The 17,624-nt window shown below is 44.0% G+C and overlaps 1 protein-coding gene across 1 annotated transcript in view; it reads right to left on the bottom strand.

Annotated features, from left to right (window-relative positions):
- Positions 1 to 415: 415 nt before the first annotated feature.
- FAM234B (family with sequence similarity 234 member B) overlaps positions 416 to 17,624 on the bottom strand; it is a 37,285-nt gene continuing 20,076 nt past the window's right edge. The window contains exons 6-13 of the mRNA XM_033222808.1: positions 15,014 to 15,161; positions 14,503 to 14,644; positions 13,257 to 13,400; positions 12,993 to 13,074; positions 10,397 to 10,552; positions 5,536 to 5,653; positions 3,821 to 4,041; positions 416 to 3,218 (exon numbers count right to left, since the gene is read on the bottom strand). Of these exons, the coding sequence (XP_033078699.1) occupies positions 3,213 to 3,218; positions 3,821 to 4,041; positions 5,536 to 5,653; positions 10,397 to 10,552; positions 12,993 to 13,074; positions 13,257 to 13,400; positions 14,503 to 14,644; positions 15,014 to 15,161 (1,017 nt within the window). The 3' untranslated portion in view covers positions 416 to 3,212. The remainder of the gene's footprint in view (positions 3,219 to 3,820; positions 4,042 to 5,535; positions 5,654 to 10,396; positions 10,553 to 12,992; positions 13,075 to 13,256; positions 13,401 to 14,502; positions 14,645 to 15,013; positions 15,162 to 17,624) is intronic.

Below are 17,624 nucleotides of genomic sequence, written 5' to 3' on the forward strand. Positions count from 1 at the left end.
CTTGTCCTTTGTAGGGACATGTATGAAGCTGGAAACCATCATTCTTAGCAAACTATCGCAAGAACAGAAAACCAAACACCGCATGTTCTCACTCATAGGTGGGAATTGAACAATGAGAACCCTTGGACACAGGAAGGGGAACATCACACACCGGGGTCTGTCGTGGGGTGGGGGAAGAGGGGAGGGATAGCATTAGGAGATATACTTAATGTAAATGACGAGTTAATGGGTGCAGCACACCAACATGGCACATGTACACCTATGTAACAAACGTGCACATTGTGCACATGTACCCTATAACTTAAATTTAAAAAAAAAAAAAAGAATGCCACCCATCTACTTGCCCATTCTCTTTTCCATATGGGGAAACAAACCATCCTTGATGACTAAGACGAATGAGAATGGCACACAAGTATATTCCCTTAGAGTATTTATTTATTTACTCTGTAACAGTTCACATTTTAAATAGTGCTTCCTGACAATATGCCAGCTGGCTCTTCTCTAATAAGGGCAATAAGGATAGCAATTCACATTCGGGGGATTAGTTTCACCATACCACACATTTGGGGGACGGCAAAAATGGGGTCTCAGGAAAAGGGAGGGTACCTAAGGGAAAGAGGAGGGGAAGACCCTTGCATTTGCAGAAGTCATTACTATTTCTCAGTAGTGGTCATTGGCTTTGCCGGCAACCCCATGATGGGATTAGAGAAAGAAAGGAGCATTTCCTATCTTAGACACCTGGGTGGGTGGCTGCCTGCAAGGAGAAGGAGGTTTAGGGACACATTTCACAAGAAACCAGCACCCACATTGGTCAGATGAAGCTTCCTCAATTTTCAGCCACCACTTACACCTTTCTGTACCGGCTGCGAGAGGAAGAAGAAAACGAAGCGTACAACGTTGTTTGGCAAGGAGAGATTCAAACTCATAGTCAAAACAATCTATGTTAAGTTAGTTTGCAAATACACCATGAAGAAGTCAGAGACATTCAGTTTCTCTAGCTTCCTCTCATCTCTTTCTGGGATTTGCCCTGCGTAAACACAGTCCTCTCCCCAAACAATCCCACCAAAACAGGTCCTCATTAACAACTTCATGCTTCACTCCTGCATAGAGTGGCTGGCTTCCCAGAAAGCTTTAACATGACAGAGAACCAGGTAATGCCTGGACAGCTCAGTCAGACCACAGGACCACCACCCAAGTTTTGGGTGTTCAGCTGCCTATAAATTAATCCTTCAAATTCTATACTAAACCAAACTAGGTCCCAGGCCCTTATACTCAAGTAGATTCAAATCCCAGAAATTATCTGGAATCATTTCCATATTCTGGGAGTATCTTCTTAATCCCCCAAAGTCAAGCTGGGCCCACAGATGACTTCCAAACTGTTGAAACCAAATTTGCCTTCAGGATCTTAAGGCAGAGGCACCCAGAAACCTGAGAAGGCCAATCTGAAGCCAGGCAACATGCCTGCTTGGATCTACTGCTACGAACCTCCTGTTACGTCATAATGCCTGTCAGTGGGCAATTAACAGAGATCCCTTTAAATCTGGACTTCGTAATTTTCTACAATCCTTTTACTAATACAAGCTAAAAGATACAAGCCCAGCCAGGCACAGTGGCTCATGCCTGTAATCCCAGCATTTTGGGAGGCAGGGGCAGGTGGATCATCTGAGGTCAGGAGTTCGTGACCAGCCTGGCCAACATGGTGAAACCCCATGTCTACTAAAAATACAAAAAAAAAAAAAAAAAAAAAAAATTAGCCAGGTGTGGTGGCAGGCACCTGTAGTCCCAGCTACTTGGGAGGCTGAGGCTGGAGAATCACTTGAACCCAGGAGGCAGAGGTTGCAGTGAGCCGAGATCATGCCATTGCACTCCAGCCTGGGCAACAAGAGCAAAACTCTGTTTCAAAAAAAAAAGATACAAGCCCAGGTAAAGAGAGAACCTGAGTTGCACTCAAGGAAGACCTATCAAAGTTAGTCAAGAAGCAGTTTTCCATCTGCCAATGTTGAATTTTCTGCTATATAAACAATGACCTAAAAGTTTAAAGGAGAACTTAATTGAAACAGCAGACTGATACAGAAGAAGGGAGGAGTAAGCACTGGAGATCATTCTAAATAACCATTTTAGAGTATTTACAGAAGAATTTTCCCAAAATACAAAGCTTCAAAGGCTCTATAGGAAAGGAGAGATGCAGAACAAAATGGTTGCATCCTGGACTCAAGTAGCAGAAGCAAAAGTCCAGAAACATATCCCTGAATAGAAGAGAAAGCAGAGTGAGGAGAGCTAAGGAGGATGCCCTATAGAAAAAGATGCAGAGACGGGATAGAGCAGGATAAGGACATCAAAGGCTCCTGATTCCAGTTCTCCTCTAAGTTGAAGACAGCATGCAAACATACACTTCTGAGGTCGCCACAGAAAAAAAATCATGACTGGCAGAACCATCAGAGCCACATATAACACAACATGTGGACTTGGTCAGAGATGGGTCACTCAGACTACATCCTCTTGCTCCCCTTGTGATAGGAATATGGTTATTCTTGTGGTCACTTGATAGACATGGATGGAAAATCTACGGAAATATGATACAAAACAAAAGAGATGAAAATACTTGGATAGCTAACTCAGTCTTCCACTATAAATCTTTCTCACTCTGTCTACAATTTGGAAGTAGCTAAGGTACAGGTGGGAAAGAATAAGGAGAGAAATAAGTGGCCCTCAAAATCAGAGGTAGGGCATCTGGAAGTCTCAAAATGACCAAACAAACCAGATATATTTCAGAAGGACAGGAAACTGGATCCCTGAAACTTAGGACATACCTGGAAAATAACTTCACCACCACATTAAAAAATACACACACACAGCATAATGTACAACAAAATGTTTCCTGGTCATAGACTTCACTGGCTTTCCCAGCAAGACTTCATAAATTAGACATACCAAAAAAATAAAATACTTAAGAGATTCACATTTCCAAATGATCCACGCAGAGTTCCTAGAGGGGGTTAATGCAGGGACTGAAAAGGTAGGTAAGACACCCCAGCCAAATAGATCATGCTGCCATCAAAGACTCCAACATGCCTTCCCAAGCCTTTACAACCATCAGGGAGGTGGTAAATGAGGATGAAGTCTTCTCTCCATAGAACTGATTTTACAGTGACAGGAGAGTAGAGAGGACATCCACTCTGTTCATTTCTTCTGCAACTGAAGATTCCATCAGATTAGATCTATGGAAAAAGAGTTATCAGTGACTATTGCTTTTCATGGTAGAGATGTTCAAAGAAAAGCAGGAAAACTAAAGGTCAGAATAGTCAACTATTTTCCTGACCTTTTCTTTAGCCCCAATAGTCTGTAAACATCTCCTCCTTCCAGAAAGGCCCAGAAACTTTGTTATTTTCCATGATAAGCTTTTGAACTTTGAACTAGACTATAATATTTCTTGGGAGTGGGGGTGGGGAGGGAATATTAGCATTTTGAGCAAGATGACTCTTTGTAGTTTGTAACTGCTACAACCCCTGCATGTTAGCATCACTAGCCCCAATCCAGAAAATACCAGTCGTAGCCACCCCTGTCAGTCATTGGGACAATAAAAACCATGACCCCACATTGTCAAATGTCCCCTAAGGTAGATGCTATTATTTCCAGCTGAAAACAACTGAGAATCATTTCTTCATGGTCAGATAGGAAATAGTGTTGGTCCAAAACAACTGTCTTGATACACATCTACTCAAGAAAGTTCCCCATTCTGCCACTTTCTAAAGGACAAAGCTGGAATTGGTAGTATTTGTCCTAAACCCTCAAGAGGAACAATATTTCAGCAGCCCCTCACCTCGTAGGGAGCTTCAACAAACTTGATCCTAGAGAGAAATCTTCGCAGCTCCCCACGGCCAATTTTGGGGGTAGACTCCTGTAGCTGAGCCATCTGGCCCTCCATTAGTGCCCACCGTAGACTAAGCTTGCTGACCACCAGGGCTGCTGGATGGCCTTCGGAGCTTGGACCTGTTGTCCTGGTAACATAAAAGGCATCTTTCCAGAGGTCGTTAATTCCAACTGAGGAAGGACAAAAACAAGAGCAGTTAACATGGACACATACCATCTACTAACAGGAGAGGGGTTTGGTTCAACAATACATTTATTTACTCATTAGTTCACACAGGAAATGTACTGAGCACTGAATAAACAGAAGGCAGCGAGCTAGCCCACCAGTAAAAACTGGGGAAGGACTGGACGCCAGTAAAGCAGCACATTCTTCCTGGTCTTTGCACCTTTACTCCTCCGAAGCTATTTCCAAAAAACCCAACTCAGGATCTGAGAGAATGTGCCCCTTGTGGTGCGAATTCAGTAGAAAAGAGAGCCCGAAACGCTAGGGAGCCCAAGAATTCCCAGACTGTCAGTGCGCAGTCACAGAAGCGATTTACCTCGCCAGCGTTTATTTTGCCTCATCTTTAAAATACAAATTGTAATAAAAATGGTGTCAAGAGTCTTAATTACCATTATTTGATGTACACTGAATATTTTATGCTCCTGTTGAAAAAACAGCTCACTCAGATCTAATCACAGGATTTTCCAAGCTCACACCTCCCTGCCCCCACCCCACAACCAGTGGACAGGTGTGCCTGCAAGTTCCAGGTAAGCTCTGTTCTTCCCCATGTATCCCAATATATCGAGAGCGCTACAAACGCCAGCTGCAGCCCAAGGCCAATGAGTTTGTAAATAGACAGCCAAGTCCATAAGTAGCAAGAGAATGTGGAAAGAAAGAAAGGAGATGTGGCCATCTAGTCCTCTTCCACTCCTGCACTCCCTGACCCCCCAACAGGAACAGCAGATTCCGTGAGGGAAGGAATCGCTGAGAAGGACATCTCCAGACAACCTAGACTAGCAGGCAGCAGAGGCTGCGATCCCAATGTTTTGGTTTTCTGAGTTGAGAGTCTCCCATATGGTATCCCATTTTACTTATAATGTTATTTAGACAGATATGTAAAGCAGAAGAACACTTCCAAAATGTTAATAGTGGTTATGAGTGGCCAGATTATGGCCAATTTTTCTTTCTGCCTTTGATTTTTCTTCTTTCTCCAATTTCTATGCAAGGTGCATAGTTATATTCAAAAAAAGGTTTCTAAATCAGTGCCCTGGCAAAACACATTCTATCTCTATCATGTCCTCCCCAGTTAATTCCAAATCCTAATCTCTGAGTGGGTCAAGAAACTATTCTTATTTGTAGTCCCAGCAGCTGGCACAGTGCCTGGCATACAGTTGATGTTCATTAAATGTCTGCTGAAGGAGTGGCTGAATCATCACCTTACACACCCTTTGGAATGGGACGCACTTTCACCTCCACATTCAGAGCATATGGGTTCTTACCCTGTGAGCCCAAAGGAGCATTCCAGAAAAGCCCGAGGCATCAGGGACACCAGGGAAAGTGCCCTGCTGCCGTCTGAGAAGCACACATCCTTCCCTGGGTGGGGCAATGGTCTTATCACACGCAGCCAGCACCTACTGTCCCACCATCTGTGTACACAGACTCCCGCTGGCACCGGGACTCACCCTCTGAAGCCGTCACTGTGCGGGTGGTGTTGGCCAGATCCAGAAGGATGGAGGGGAACGCAGGATGCAGGAGGTAAAGGTGGTGAAGGCTGGGCGGCTCAGTTCCTAGGATGATATCCTGACAATGAACCGCAAAAAGGAAGAGCAAAGGTAACTCGACATTCCCACACATGACAGTCCGCAGGTGAAAAGGCAGAGTAGAAAATGGTGATTACTCATTCCTCTCAGATGCTAACGCCTGATCCTAACTACAAGAATGTGTCTGAAAGAAACTCCCCTGTATAAGAGACATATTTCAAAGAGCTCAAAATACTAATCACTAACTCTTTCAAACCACTATCTACAGCTGGAAAATGCTTTCTCCCTTGTAAGAAAAAAAAAAGGCAGGCAGGCCAGGCACAGTGGCTCACGCCTATAATCCCAGCACTTTGGGAGGCTGAGGTGGGCAGATCACCTGAGGTCAGGAGTTCGAGACCAGCCTGGCCAACATGGAGAAACCCTGTCTCTACTAAAAATACAAAAAAAAAAAAAAAAAATGCTGGGCATAGTGGCATGTGCCTGTAGCCCCAGCTACTTGGGAGGCTGAGGCAGGAGAATCACTTGAACCCAGGAGGCAGAGGTTGCAGTGAGCCAAGATCGCACCACTGCACTCCAGCCTGGGTGACAGAGAGAGACTCTGTTGCAAAAAAGGGAAAGAAAGAAAAGGAAGGAAGGAAGGAATGAAGGGAGGCAGGGAGGGAAGGAAGGAAGGAAGAGAAGGAAAGAAGAAGGAAAGAGGAAGGAAGGAAGGAGAAAGAAAAAGAAAGAAAGAAAGGAGGGAAGGAGGGAGGGAAGGAAGGAAGGAAGGAAGGAAGGAAGGAAGGAAGGAAGGAAGGAAGAAGGAAGGAAGGAAAAGAAGAAAGAAGGAAGGAAGGAAGGAAGGAAGGCAGGCAGGCAATGTGCAGGCCCCAAGAGAGGAATCTGACATGAAGACTTCCCAGTCTTCTGCCCATGGAAGTACTAGAATACTGGTTCATCCCTTGCAGCAGATGGGGCCCTGTGGAGATGAAATCTATTTATGAAAACACAGTAAGCCAAAGGTATTTCCTTTCACTGGTGTCAAAGCCAATTGCAAGCATCGGGCTAAAAATTACAAAAATCTTATCCATTCCTGAAATGAATGGAATGTTGACCAGACAGAGGCAAATCATCAATTATAAAACAAAAGTTCCAAGGTCTGAGTGTCAGTCTTCAAACTCTCTACAGCAGAAAAAATGCACATTGGGACTATTTTTATCAGTATGACTTCTATGGGGGGATGGAACTTGAGACTTGGCAGGTACATGAGTGTGCAGCTATGCAGTTGTTAAAGCACAGAAGTACACCCATGTGGGTTAGTAAGTGGCTGCTCTCCAGAACTTCCCAAGTGCCTCTCCTCCCCTGGGACTACCTTGGGCCTCCTGCAGTAGAGGAAATGGAAGCTCTGAGGGATGAATATTACCCCTGCTTCCATATGGCTACATGCGAAGAAGTCCCCAAGTGAGGAGAAGTGTGAGCAGGAAGTTTGCAATCTCACTCTCACCACATGCCCACAAAGCAGAAGAGGGCATTTTCCACACACCCTTAGGATCCCAGGTACAAAGGGACAGATCTCTGGCTCAGCTAACATGAGAAGAAAACAACCAAACACCTTCCTCACTGCCTACAAAATGAACACAAATTCCTTAGCATGAAAAGCAGTCTTATACCATTTAACCAAAATATGCCTTTTCCAGACTAAACTGCAATGACTCACCTGCCCACCCCATGCTGCACAAATGTCTGATCATCACCCTCAATCCACGCTTCACCTTACTCTGCCTAACCGTTGCCAATCTTATTTGCCCCTTAGACTGTCTAGCCACCCTCTCTACCCCATCTCCACACATTAAAACACTTATCCTTATGTGCCCACCTTGGCCCCCTCTTTGAGGAAAAGCTCCCTTATTACCCTAGGCAAAATTAATATCTCCTTTCTTTTGTGCTTCCATGTAAACTTACTTGTACCTCTATTAAAGCATTTGTAACATGGTGCTTTTTTTGTAGTTATTTATAGAAGACTACATTTGAGACTTATCCTGTCCAATACCCTCATTTTATTATACTAGGGGTCTTCAAAAAGTTCATGGAAATGCAGATTATGAAAAAACTACGCAAGGACTTCAAAATTCTTTTTGCACCAAAATAAACTCATACTAACTTGTTATAACATACCTGAACAGGAGCTAGTCTGAGGCACCAAGAAGGGTAAGATATCAGTTTGAAAAGAGCCTCTATCAAAGTAACTCGAATTCTGCCAAAAGGTTGAAGCAAGAACATGCATCAAATTTATGGTGAATTTTGGGTGGAAGAATGGTGAAATCATTGATGCCTTCTGAAAAATGTATGACGACGATGCCCCAGAGAAATTAGCAGCTTAGACGTGGATAGCTCATTTTAACGAGGGACAGAATGATGTTGGAGATTAAGCCCACAATGGCAGACCATCCTCATCAACTTGTGAGGAAAAAATTCATCTTGTTCATGCCCCAACTGAAGAGAACCAATGATTAATAGCACAAACAATAGCCATCACTGAAGACACCTCAATTGGTTCAGCTTACATAATTCTGGTTGAAAAATTAAAGTTGAGCAAACTTTCCACTGGACAGGTGGCAAAACTGTTGGCCCATATTAGCTGCAGACAAAAGCAGGGCTTTCAATGGAAATTTTTAAAAAGTGGGATCAAGATCCTGGAAGCATTTCTTTGAAGATCTGTAGCAGGAGATGAAACATGGCTTTACCAGTGTGCTCCTGAAGGCAAAGCACAATGACTACAAGAGATGGAAGTGGTCCAGTCAAAGAAAAGTGGAAAGGTCAACAGCAAAAGTCATGGGGGTATTTTGGGGGGATGCCCAAGGCATTTGCTTGTTGACTTTAGGGCTAAAGAATGATAACATTGGCCAGGTGTGGTGGCTCACACCTGCAATCCCAGCTCTTAGGGAGGCAGAGGCAGGAGGATAGCTTGAGCCCAGGAGTTCGAGGCCTGCCTGGGCAAGATCGTGAGACCTCATTCTCCACAAAAAGGGGAAAAAAAAAAAAAGACAAAAAAAGAATAACATCTGCTTAAAATAAGAGTGTTTGAGAAAGCCAAAGCTTTAGCAGAAAAGCACCTGGGAAAGCTTCACCAGAGAGTTCTTCTCCACCACAACAATGTTCCTACTCATTCCTCTCATCAAACAAGAGCAATTTTATGAGTTTCAATGGGAAATCATGAGGCATCCACCTTATAGTTCTGAGTTAGCTCATTGTGACTTTCTTTAGTTCCCTAATCTTAAAAAATCTTTAAAGAGCTCTCATTTTTCTTCAGTTTATAATGTAAAAAAAGACTGCATTGACATGGTTAGATTCCCAGGACCCTCAGTTCTTTAGGGATGGACTAAATGGCTGGTATCAATGCTTACAAACTGTCTTGAACTTGATGGTGCTTATGTTAAGAAATAAAGTTCTTTTTTTTTTTTTCTTTTTTGAGACGAAGTCTCCCACTGCCACCTGGGCTAGAGTGCAATGGCATGATCTCGGCTCACTGCAACCTCCGCCTCCCGGGTTCAAGCGATTCTCCTGCCTCAGCCTCCCAGGTAGCTGGAATTACAGGTGCCCACCACCACACTTGGCTAATTTTTTGTATTTTCAGTAGAGACGAGGTTTCACTATGTTAGCCAGACTGGTCTCGAACTCCTGACCTCGTGATTCTCCCGCCTCAGCCTCCGAAAGTGCTGGGATTACAGGCATGAGCCCCTGCTCCCGGCTGATATTTTTTATTTTTATATTTTAATTACATTTTTCCATGAACTTTCTGAAGTCCCCTCATATGCGGGGAGGAAGTTAAAAAGTTAAGTAAATTGCCCATGGTCACATTGTTAGGGCATGTCAGAGTTAGAAATATAATCTCGATTTTAGGTAAATCTGATCGTCAAAATGAGTGAATATATTAGCATCTTCATTAACCATTAACGGATAAAGATCATGACGCTCAGAGAAGTTGAGTGACTTGCTGACTGAGCCTGGTGGATGAATTCAGGATCCTGCCTTCATTAGGTTCCCCCCATTATCTGTGGACCATCTGTCTTCTCTAGAGAGCCAAGATTATTTTCAGTTTATCCTTAGATCCCTACAGAGATCACAGTGCCTGGCACACAGAAAGTGCTGAGTCAAGATGTGTTTCATCGAACTAGGTCAGGGTGGGTCTTACTAAAAACTCCCCGGTACCTAACACAGGTAGCACCCTGCCTCATCAACCCCATGAAAACACTGCAGTGTAACATTTAGGACTTTCTAAAATCTGCCTTCTAGGTGTCAGACCTTCTCTCCCATAGTTCCTCAAACGACCTCTCAGTTTTATGTGGTCAATGTCCCTCTCCAACTGCTGGCCACCCTCCTCTATACCCGTTCCTTCAGTCTCAGGGCATGCGCCTCAAAGCCCAGCCTTACCCCTCCCTGAAATTCTCTCTGCCCACTCCAGACCAGTCATAATGATTTCTCCTCTTCAACAATTGTAGCATATATGAATTGTCTGCAAATTTGGATCTAGTATCTTGGGAGGACTTTTTATTCTTTATTCAGCTTCCCCCGGTCAGTAGCCAGCAGTCAGGGGCTGTTGTCAGCATTCACATTCTCTGCTAAAAGGCAAAGGTGTGGCTCAGGAGGACACGGGGTTCCTGCTTTTCTCCAGCGAGTGCTGACTTGTTTCTACCCCAACCCCTTGGAAAGTGATGGATCAAATAACATCTCCAGAACACAGTCAGGCCTGCAGAGCAGCTGCCATCTGACACAGTAAAAAAGGGACCCTCCCAGGCTCACTCACGGAATTGGGAGATGCAGCTGACAGCCCTTCGGCCCAGAAGAGGAAGACAGACTTCCGGTCTGAAGTAACTGCCGAGGTGGCTGGTGTTTCTTTCATGTGACACGGAGCACGGTAACTCCAAACCACAGAGCCAGAGTCACCATCCACAACCATCATCTACAAAAGAGAAGACAGAGAATAAACATGGCCAGGCCTCAAAAAAGCAGCAGGCCCAGAAAATGCACACACAAAAGTGTGCAGGTATTCAAACAACACAAATATTAACAGGTTGCACTTTGAAGATGCAAGCAAACTGGGTGTTCAGAGAGCATGAGAACAAGGGTTCTGCGGCCCTTGTTCCCATTTAATAGATTTCAAGAACTGCAAAGTTCTCAAGTGGGAAAGGGACATTCAAATCATGTAGTCTACCCCATTTTACAGGTGAGAAAAGCAGGATCTGAGAGACAGGAAGTGATGTGGACACAGGGATTGTCCACGATTAGGACAGTCCTCAGAGAGACAGCAGCAACTCTGCAAATGCCAACAGCAGCACCTTATTCCCCACAACACAGCAGCCACTCAGAAAACAATGGCCCAGTGAACATTGTCCTCGGGCACGGTGTTCCCAGCTTTACGGATCTGACTCTTGGTGTCATGGCACATGGACCTAGGGAAGCCTCAAATTTAAAGCAGTGCTGTTTAAACAGGCAAAAAAAATAATCCAAGAGGGAATTCATTGCTTCGTTGCATTTCTCAAAGGATAATGATGAAGGGGTTCAAATTCATATCCTGGCATATGTCTGCTCTTCACCCTAAATGCCTCACAAATCTGGAACCTCTCATTTACCACAATCCCCAAGAAGTTCCCCAATTTCCTCTAGCCCAAGTGTCTTTACTCCCTTCAACTCGGCGTCTCCACACTTCTATAAGTGGAGGACCTAACCTCTTTGGACAACTGTTTGCTCTATTCTTCCAGGCTCCTGAGTCCTGCCTTTCTGTGCCTGTGCTCAGACTCTGCATCACACAAGTTCCTGGAACCAATCTGACAGAGACAAAATCTTCTCAACCAGCAGAGAAAGAAAAACAGAGAAGCACTTTAAGATTCCCTTTGGCAGTCTTGGGGAAAAAAGAAGTCTAGAGACGCTGCACTAAAAACTTGCATCCACTCAAACACATATTTCATTTAACTGTCACAATAATCCTAAGAAGGCAGGCAACATTATTACCCCTGTTTTATAAATGCAGAAACTGCAGCTAGGCGAGATTAGGTAATATGCCCAAGGTCTCCAATAAGTAATGGTGTCAGGATTAAAACCCAGGGCTGAAACTCAGCATCTCCACCTTCAACCTACTATACCTACTATATACCCTTCTTCCATTGTCCTCCCAGCACCAGTGAAATCCCAATCTGTATCGGAAATGTCTCTGAATTACACGCAGGCATTGGCTTTTCCTATATAGCACCTTTGGAAGTCTCCCTAACGTGATGCTTTTTGTCACTGTATCTGTCCTCTGCCCATAACCAAATAGCCCTATGGCCTCCAAAGCCTCATCCGGATGCTGCAGCTGTGCTTTCGGGGCCCTCTGTAAGCTGACCTCATTCTCGTCTCTCTGGCGGGAGTGCACCTCAGCCCACCCTTATCTGCTTAGCAAACCTTTTCTCTGCTCTCATGATTCTGCACATACAACCCCTGACCAACATGAAGCATCTCTTGCCTCCCTGGCCCTCCAGCTCGCCTGCACTCCATCTGCTCCCTGTGTTTCCAGTGGACCTCCACAACAGCACTTTCCAGCATGTGGCAGAGCTGTGCAGTGACTTTGTCTTCATTAATTTTGCATCTCCAGCATTCAGCACAGAAGTTGGCACACACTAGAGGTGATGATAAAGCGTTTGTTGAATTCTTTTTCTCTCTCAGGGAACAGTGGGCAATGTATAGAAATAGATATATATTTCACAGTGAAAATAAACCAAAATGCAAGGTCGATAATAAAAAAAAAATTGTAACTCTGTAATTCTGCTGTAATGTTAAAGAAATGAAAGTCATCTATCCAATCATTATATTCTCACAATATGCAACTTCATGTAATATCCAGGATCTATTCAGTGTCCTTGGAACATGCTCTATCCTTTCTGTCTCTGCGCCTCTGGTCTTGGCGCCCCTGACCTGGCATGTCTTCCTCTCCACATAAATATGATTCAGCTTTAAAAAGCTCTGCTTATATTTCCCCCCTTTATAAGGACTTCCATAAAACCCCAGTCACCACAGACTCCTCTGAAATCTTAAGTGTAGCTGTGTGTTAAAGTATTACATTTCTGTATACCTGTCTTTCTCCACCAAGAGATTTCAGAAGGTTTCCACTGCCTAACTGTAAGCTAGGGATCCAGAACAAGAAACTCCTATATAGGAAGGAGATTATCCTAGAAAGGCTTCCAGTGCTCCAGATTTTAGCACTGAACTGTGAATTTTCATTTTATCCACTCAGTGAGACGCTGAGTTCTTTGAAGGTAGAGATCATATTTTAGGTTCTTTTTATTCCCTGCTGTGCCTAGCAGAGGACTGGACAGAAAGCATATACTTTACATATGCTTTGATTGATCTGAGGCCCAAAGTTTTACCTTTTTCATCCCAACTCCATCCTGTATCTGCAGAAGGAAGTCTAACGTCTGATCATCAGTGAAATATCCAGGAGTAGGCGGGCTGCAAATAAGGACAAAGTAAGCAATTAATAGTGAACAAGAAAAACGGGAAAACTAAGAACTCTCCCTCCCTTCTCTTGCACTGGCCCCAGATATAAGAATTGCAAGCAATTGTTCTGGACAATTTTTAGACATGGGAAAGTGGATCAAAACAGCAAACACAAGAAGGAACACACTGCAAACCTGCTCAGGCCTTGAAGTCTCAATGTCCAGTAAGGTGTCAGATTTTGCCCCCGAAGCAGCACAAGGCCTTGTCTGGTTGTAATCAGAAGGTTGCTGCAGTTGGAATCTGGTGCCTTCACCATCTGGAGTAGCTCAACACCATCACTGGATTAAATAAGACCCCAACAGTTAGTCTCTGGCTTGAATGACATTTCTGAGCCATTTATTTTGGCTTTGTCTCTCAGTATACATACACCTGTATACACTCTTATATTCATGCCCCACCATTATCTCATCAAGTGGGACACACTGTTGTTTCAGCTGAATCTCATTTTCTTGACCTTAGAAACCAAGGATCCCTAGAAAATTCCATACAAGTTCAAAAGGAACTCATAGGAGAAGTGCTACAGTACAATATCTCTCACATTCGATACTCTGGGAAAGGCAACAGAGTCAAGGATAATCACAGGGAAGGCAGACAGAGATCTGGACAGGAGGCCAGAGGTTGCCAATGAGCTTGGGCAGCAGCCCATGGCATACACTTCGCTGAATTTGTTCTTGCTCGGTGCCCCTGGGACTATTCTACTTAATACCTGTCAAATTCACCAAAACAACATGATACTGCCTAAAAAATTGCTAGAAAATGATTTGGAACTTCTGGTAGAAAAGAATGAAACAATTATTATCCAGGCTTCGGGTTAAATGGGTAAAATCCTCTGCATGGGACAAACTACATGCTTCTAGTTAAGAAATAAATAAAAAAAAAAAAATAAGATTTCCGGAGCTTGCAGTGAGCTGAGATCAGGCCACTGCACTCCAGCCTGGGTGACAGAGCGATACTCTGTCTCAAAAAAAATAATAATAATAATAAGATTTCATGGACGCTATCCTCGCTTCTGTCAAAATGATGCTTCAACTAAGAGAAAAATACAGAAAAGAGTAGGTCAGATCCTTCAACACAGTTTTACAAACAGATAAGTGTATCTCCCTCCCCACTCTGACTCAGAGCCCTAAGTATCCTTCCTTGCATCCTACCTGAGGAGTGATCACACATGGTCACCAACACATAGATATCAACGCATTACGTTACCAAGAGAAGAAAATTTCTAACTCACGTTAACCAGATCAGAAGATAGTAAATTAAGATTAGCACTGTTTCCCCCAAACCTCTACCCACATATTCACCAGCCCAACCAAACTTAGAGACTCAAAGGCATGTGAGTTCACAGGAGATCTCACTGTGACCAAGGACAGACATCTACCCTACCTGTAAACATCAATGAGCTCAGAGAGGTTGATGGATCTTCGCTTCTCCCATTCTGGCTCTTCTATCTGCAGAGAAGGTGGTGAGCTGTCTCGATTTTGGGCCTGAACAAAAATGTCCCGCAGGGCGACAGCCTGTATATTTCCTAGCACCACAGGAAGAACCAACACTGAGAATTTGAATTTAACAGAACTGTCCCATGGTGAGGATCTGAGCAAGAGACACAGAGCCTGACCAGATGGGTCTAACAGAGCCCACCCAGACTGGACAACACAGAACAAGTGGGGAGGTGATTAAGTGGGTGCTGGACAAGAGTCTTCCCTTTAGAGGAGGCAGCAAAGGAAAGCAGAGTTAATAGCCTGTGATAGGTGGGGGACAGTGAGAGACCCCTGCATTAGAAGGCTCTGGGAAGGCTGGTGTCAGGAGTTCCTGAGCTTTCAGCCTGTCTCACAATGGAAGACCCCATCACATACGCCAGTGGGGAACAGGAGCAAAAACTAGCCTTGCATCTTACCAAAGCCAAACAGGATGTAGACAGCCCCGTTTGTTGTGATGTAAACCTGAGGACCAATCAGATTCCTAACTCCCACGATGTTGTACTTCACAGGTCGACCCACTGGACTTCCAGTCCGGCCGGACACCAGCAGAAAGCACAGATCTGGCTGAGGAAGTAAGAGAGGGGAGTGGAGTCAACAGAAGCCCTATCGTTTCCTAACTAAATGGCTTCTCCAGACAGTCACTGCCTCCTCATTAGCCACGGGTTCAGAAACACTCCCCCAAATTGGAAAGCACAAAGCCAAACCTGCTTCGCTTTATTTCCCTGCAAGTAAGCAAGTGAGACAAATGTCCCATTGCCTCACTAGAGCCAGCAAAGGGCATCTTCAAAGCACCTCAGACAGTTTCTCTGAAGCAGAATTGTTGCTTGTGGAACAGTCTCCCGAGGCACAGAATTCTAGCCTACAGCTAAACATAGGATGGCTGGCCCCTGGGTCTTTACTTCAACACCAGAAATCCCCAGTAATATCTGGTTCCAGCTAGAGTTAATCCAGGCGGTGCTCTCCCATCAGAACACTGGATGTCTGGCCTGGACACCATCAACTTTATTCTCAAAGAGAGATCAGCAAACTTTTTCTGTGAAGGGCCAAATTTTAGGCTTTGCCAGCTAGATGATCTCTGTAGCAACTATCCTACTCTGCTGTTCTAGCGTGAAAGCCGTCATAAACAACACAGAAATGAATGGGTGTGAGTATGTTCCAATAAAGCTCTATTTACAAAAACAAGTAGTGGGCCAAATTTAACCTACAGGCCACAGTGGCCAACTTCAGCTCTAGAGGATTTTCTTCTGGGGATAGAGTTACCAGTTAAATATGAGGATTTTACTGATATCTTGACTTCAGTAAAGCTTTTGACAAAGTTTATCATCGTGAACTCTCTGGACAAGATAAAGAAATGTGGTTTGCCGTGTACCAGGAAAAGGTACTTATGGGATCACTAATAACCTAGCGGGAGGTTTTTAGAGGAATGTCATAGCACTCTGCCATTGCCCCATTCCCATTACACATTCTTAGCAACGGCTTGAAAGAAGAGAATTCAAGTTTATCACAAAGCTGAGAAGGATAGCTAATATGGCATAAGACAAACTCAAAATTCAAAAAAAACCTTAGGCTGGAAGATGAGTCAAAATCTGCCAGAAAAAAAAAAAAAAACTGGTCTATTAATAATTAAACATTAAAAGATACAGGTACTTTAACTGGTTACAAATAAAAAGCAAATCTTAGAAAATATATTATGATCTTTGCCTGCAAAAACAGAAATACAGAGTCTATATCAAAATAAGTAACTATTCCCTTAGGTTGACACATTGGTTATACTACAAATAAAATGCTGTTTCTACATATAAGTACCACATTTTAAAAGAGATTTGGACAAACTAGAATGCAAAGGGAAAGAAATCAAGAAAAAGAGGGGTCTGGACTTCCTGGTTGCATGAGGAACGGTATAAGAAACGGGGATATTTAGCCTTGAGTAGCAAGCTTACAGGGACTAGGCCAATGTTTAAACAGCTTTCCTATAGAAAGGGGATTAGACTCATTCAGAGTAGTTCTATGGGAATGAAGCTGGAACAATGAGTGGAAGCTATGAGAAAGCAGATTTCTTTCTGCTTAGGACAGAATTTTCTGGCGCTGGCCCAAAAATGAAATGGACTGCCTCACAAATTCGTGTTATTCCATCAGCCTGAGTACGCCAAGAGAGTGGGGTGCCAATATGCCTGTAATGCTGAACCACAGATCATAGCATGGTACGAGAAAGTTAACCGAATGGTCTTCAAGGTCCCTTCCCACTAATGTTCTAGACCTTATCAGTTCCTCTAATCAAAAACCAGGTCCAGTTCTCCAAGCCCACTTCACTCTAAACCCAGATCAACAAATGCAATCACTCTAAGTCACAGACTTAGGCCTTCCTTGTGAAGAGACAGTCTTCCATCTCAGAAGCTTATGCGGGTCCCTGGGGTCCCTTGTTGCTGGTAGAGAGGTCAAAAGACGTCAGTACAAGGATGAAGCTGCTGCGCTTTATACCTAGTGCCTCTATAAGGTTTTCCTAGAACTGTCTACCACTCTTCAAGCAGAACTGAGACTATGCCCTAGCTGTACCCTATTGGGAAAATTCTGTAGGGCAAGACGGGCAATACACTGGCTAGAGACCAACACAAAGGGCACAGAGTAAGAGTGGGCAAGAAGCCGCTTCCTCCGGTGGAGACCTCCTTACTATGGAGGGTCCTCAAGGGCCTGAGCCACTCTCCTGCCAACCACCACCAGCTAATAAGCGGCCAGACGGGACAGTGAGACCAAGATCTCTAAATTCAATCACGACACAAAAATTTGTTCAATAGCTTGCTGTGCCTCCCCATATGTTCCCCTTCAGAGAATTGCTCCCTGATGTAAGTAATAATTCAAATTTTCCCTAGTCCCCAATCTCTTTATTCATAATGGCGAGGATAAAAAAGATTACATGAATAATTCCTGAATCCTTGGTTCGGGTCCACTTTAAGACCAACTGGGTAGCTAAAGAAAACGAACATAAAGTACGCTTAAAGCTTAAAACCCTTAAAACTAAGTAGGCTTCAG

The sequence above is a fragment of the Trachypithecus francoisi genome, unplaced genomic scaffold (assembly GCF_009764315.1).
Source record: "Trachypithecus francoisi isolate TF-2019V2 unplaced genomic scaffold, Tfra_2.0 Lachesis_group11, whole genome shotgun sequence".
Taxonomy (NCBI): domain Eukaryota; kingdom Metazoa; phylum Chordata; class Mammalia; order Primates; family Cercopithecidae; genus Trachypithecus; species Trachypithecus francoisi.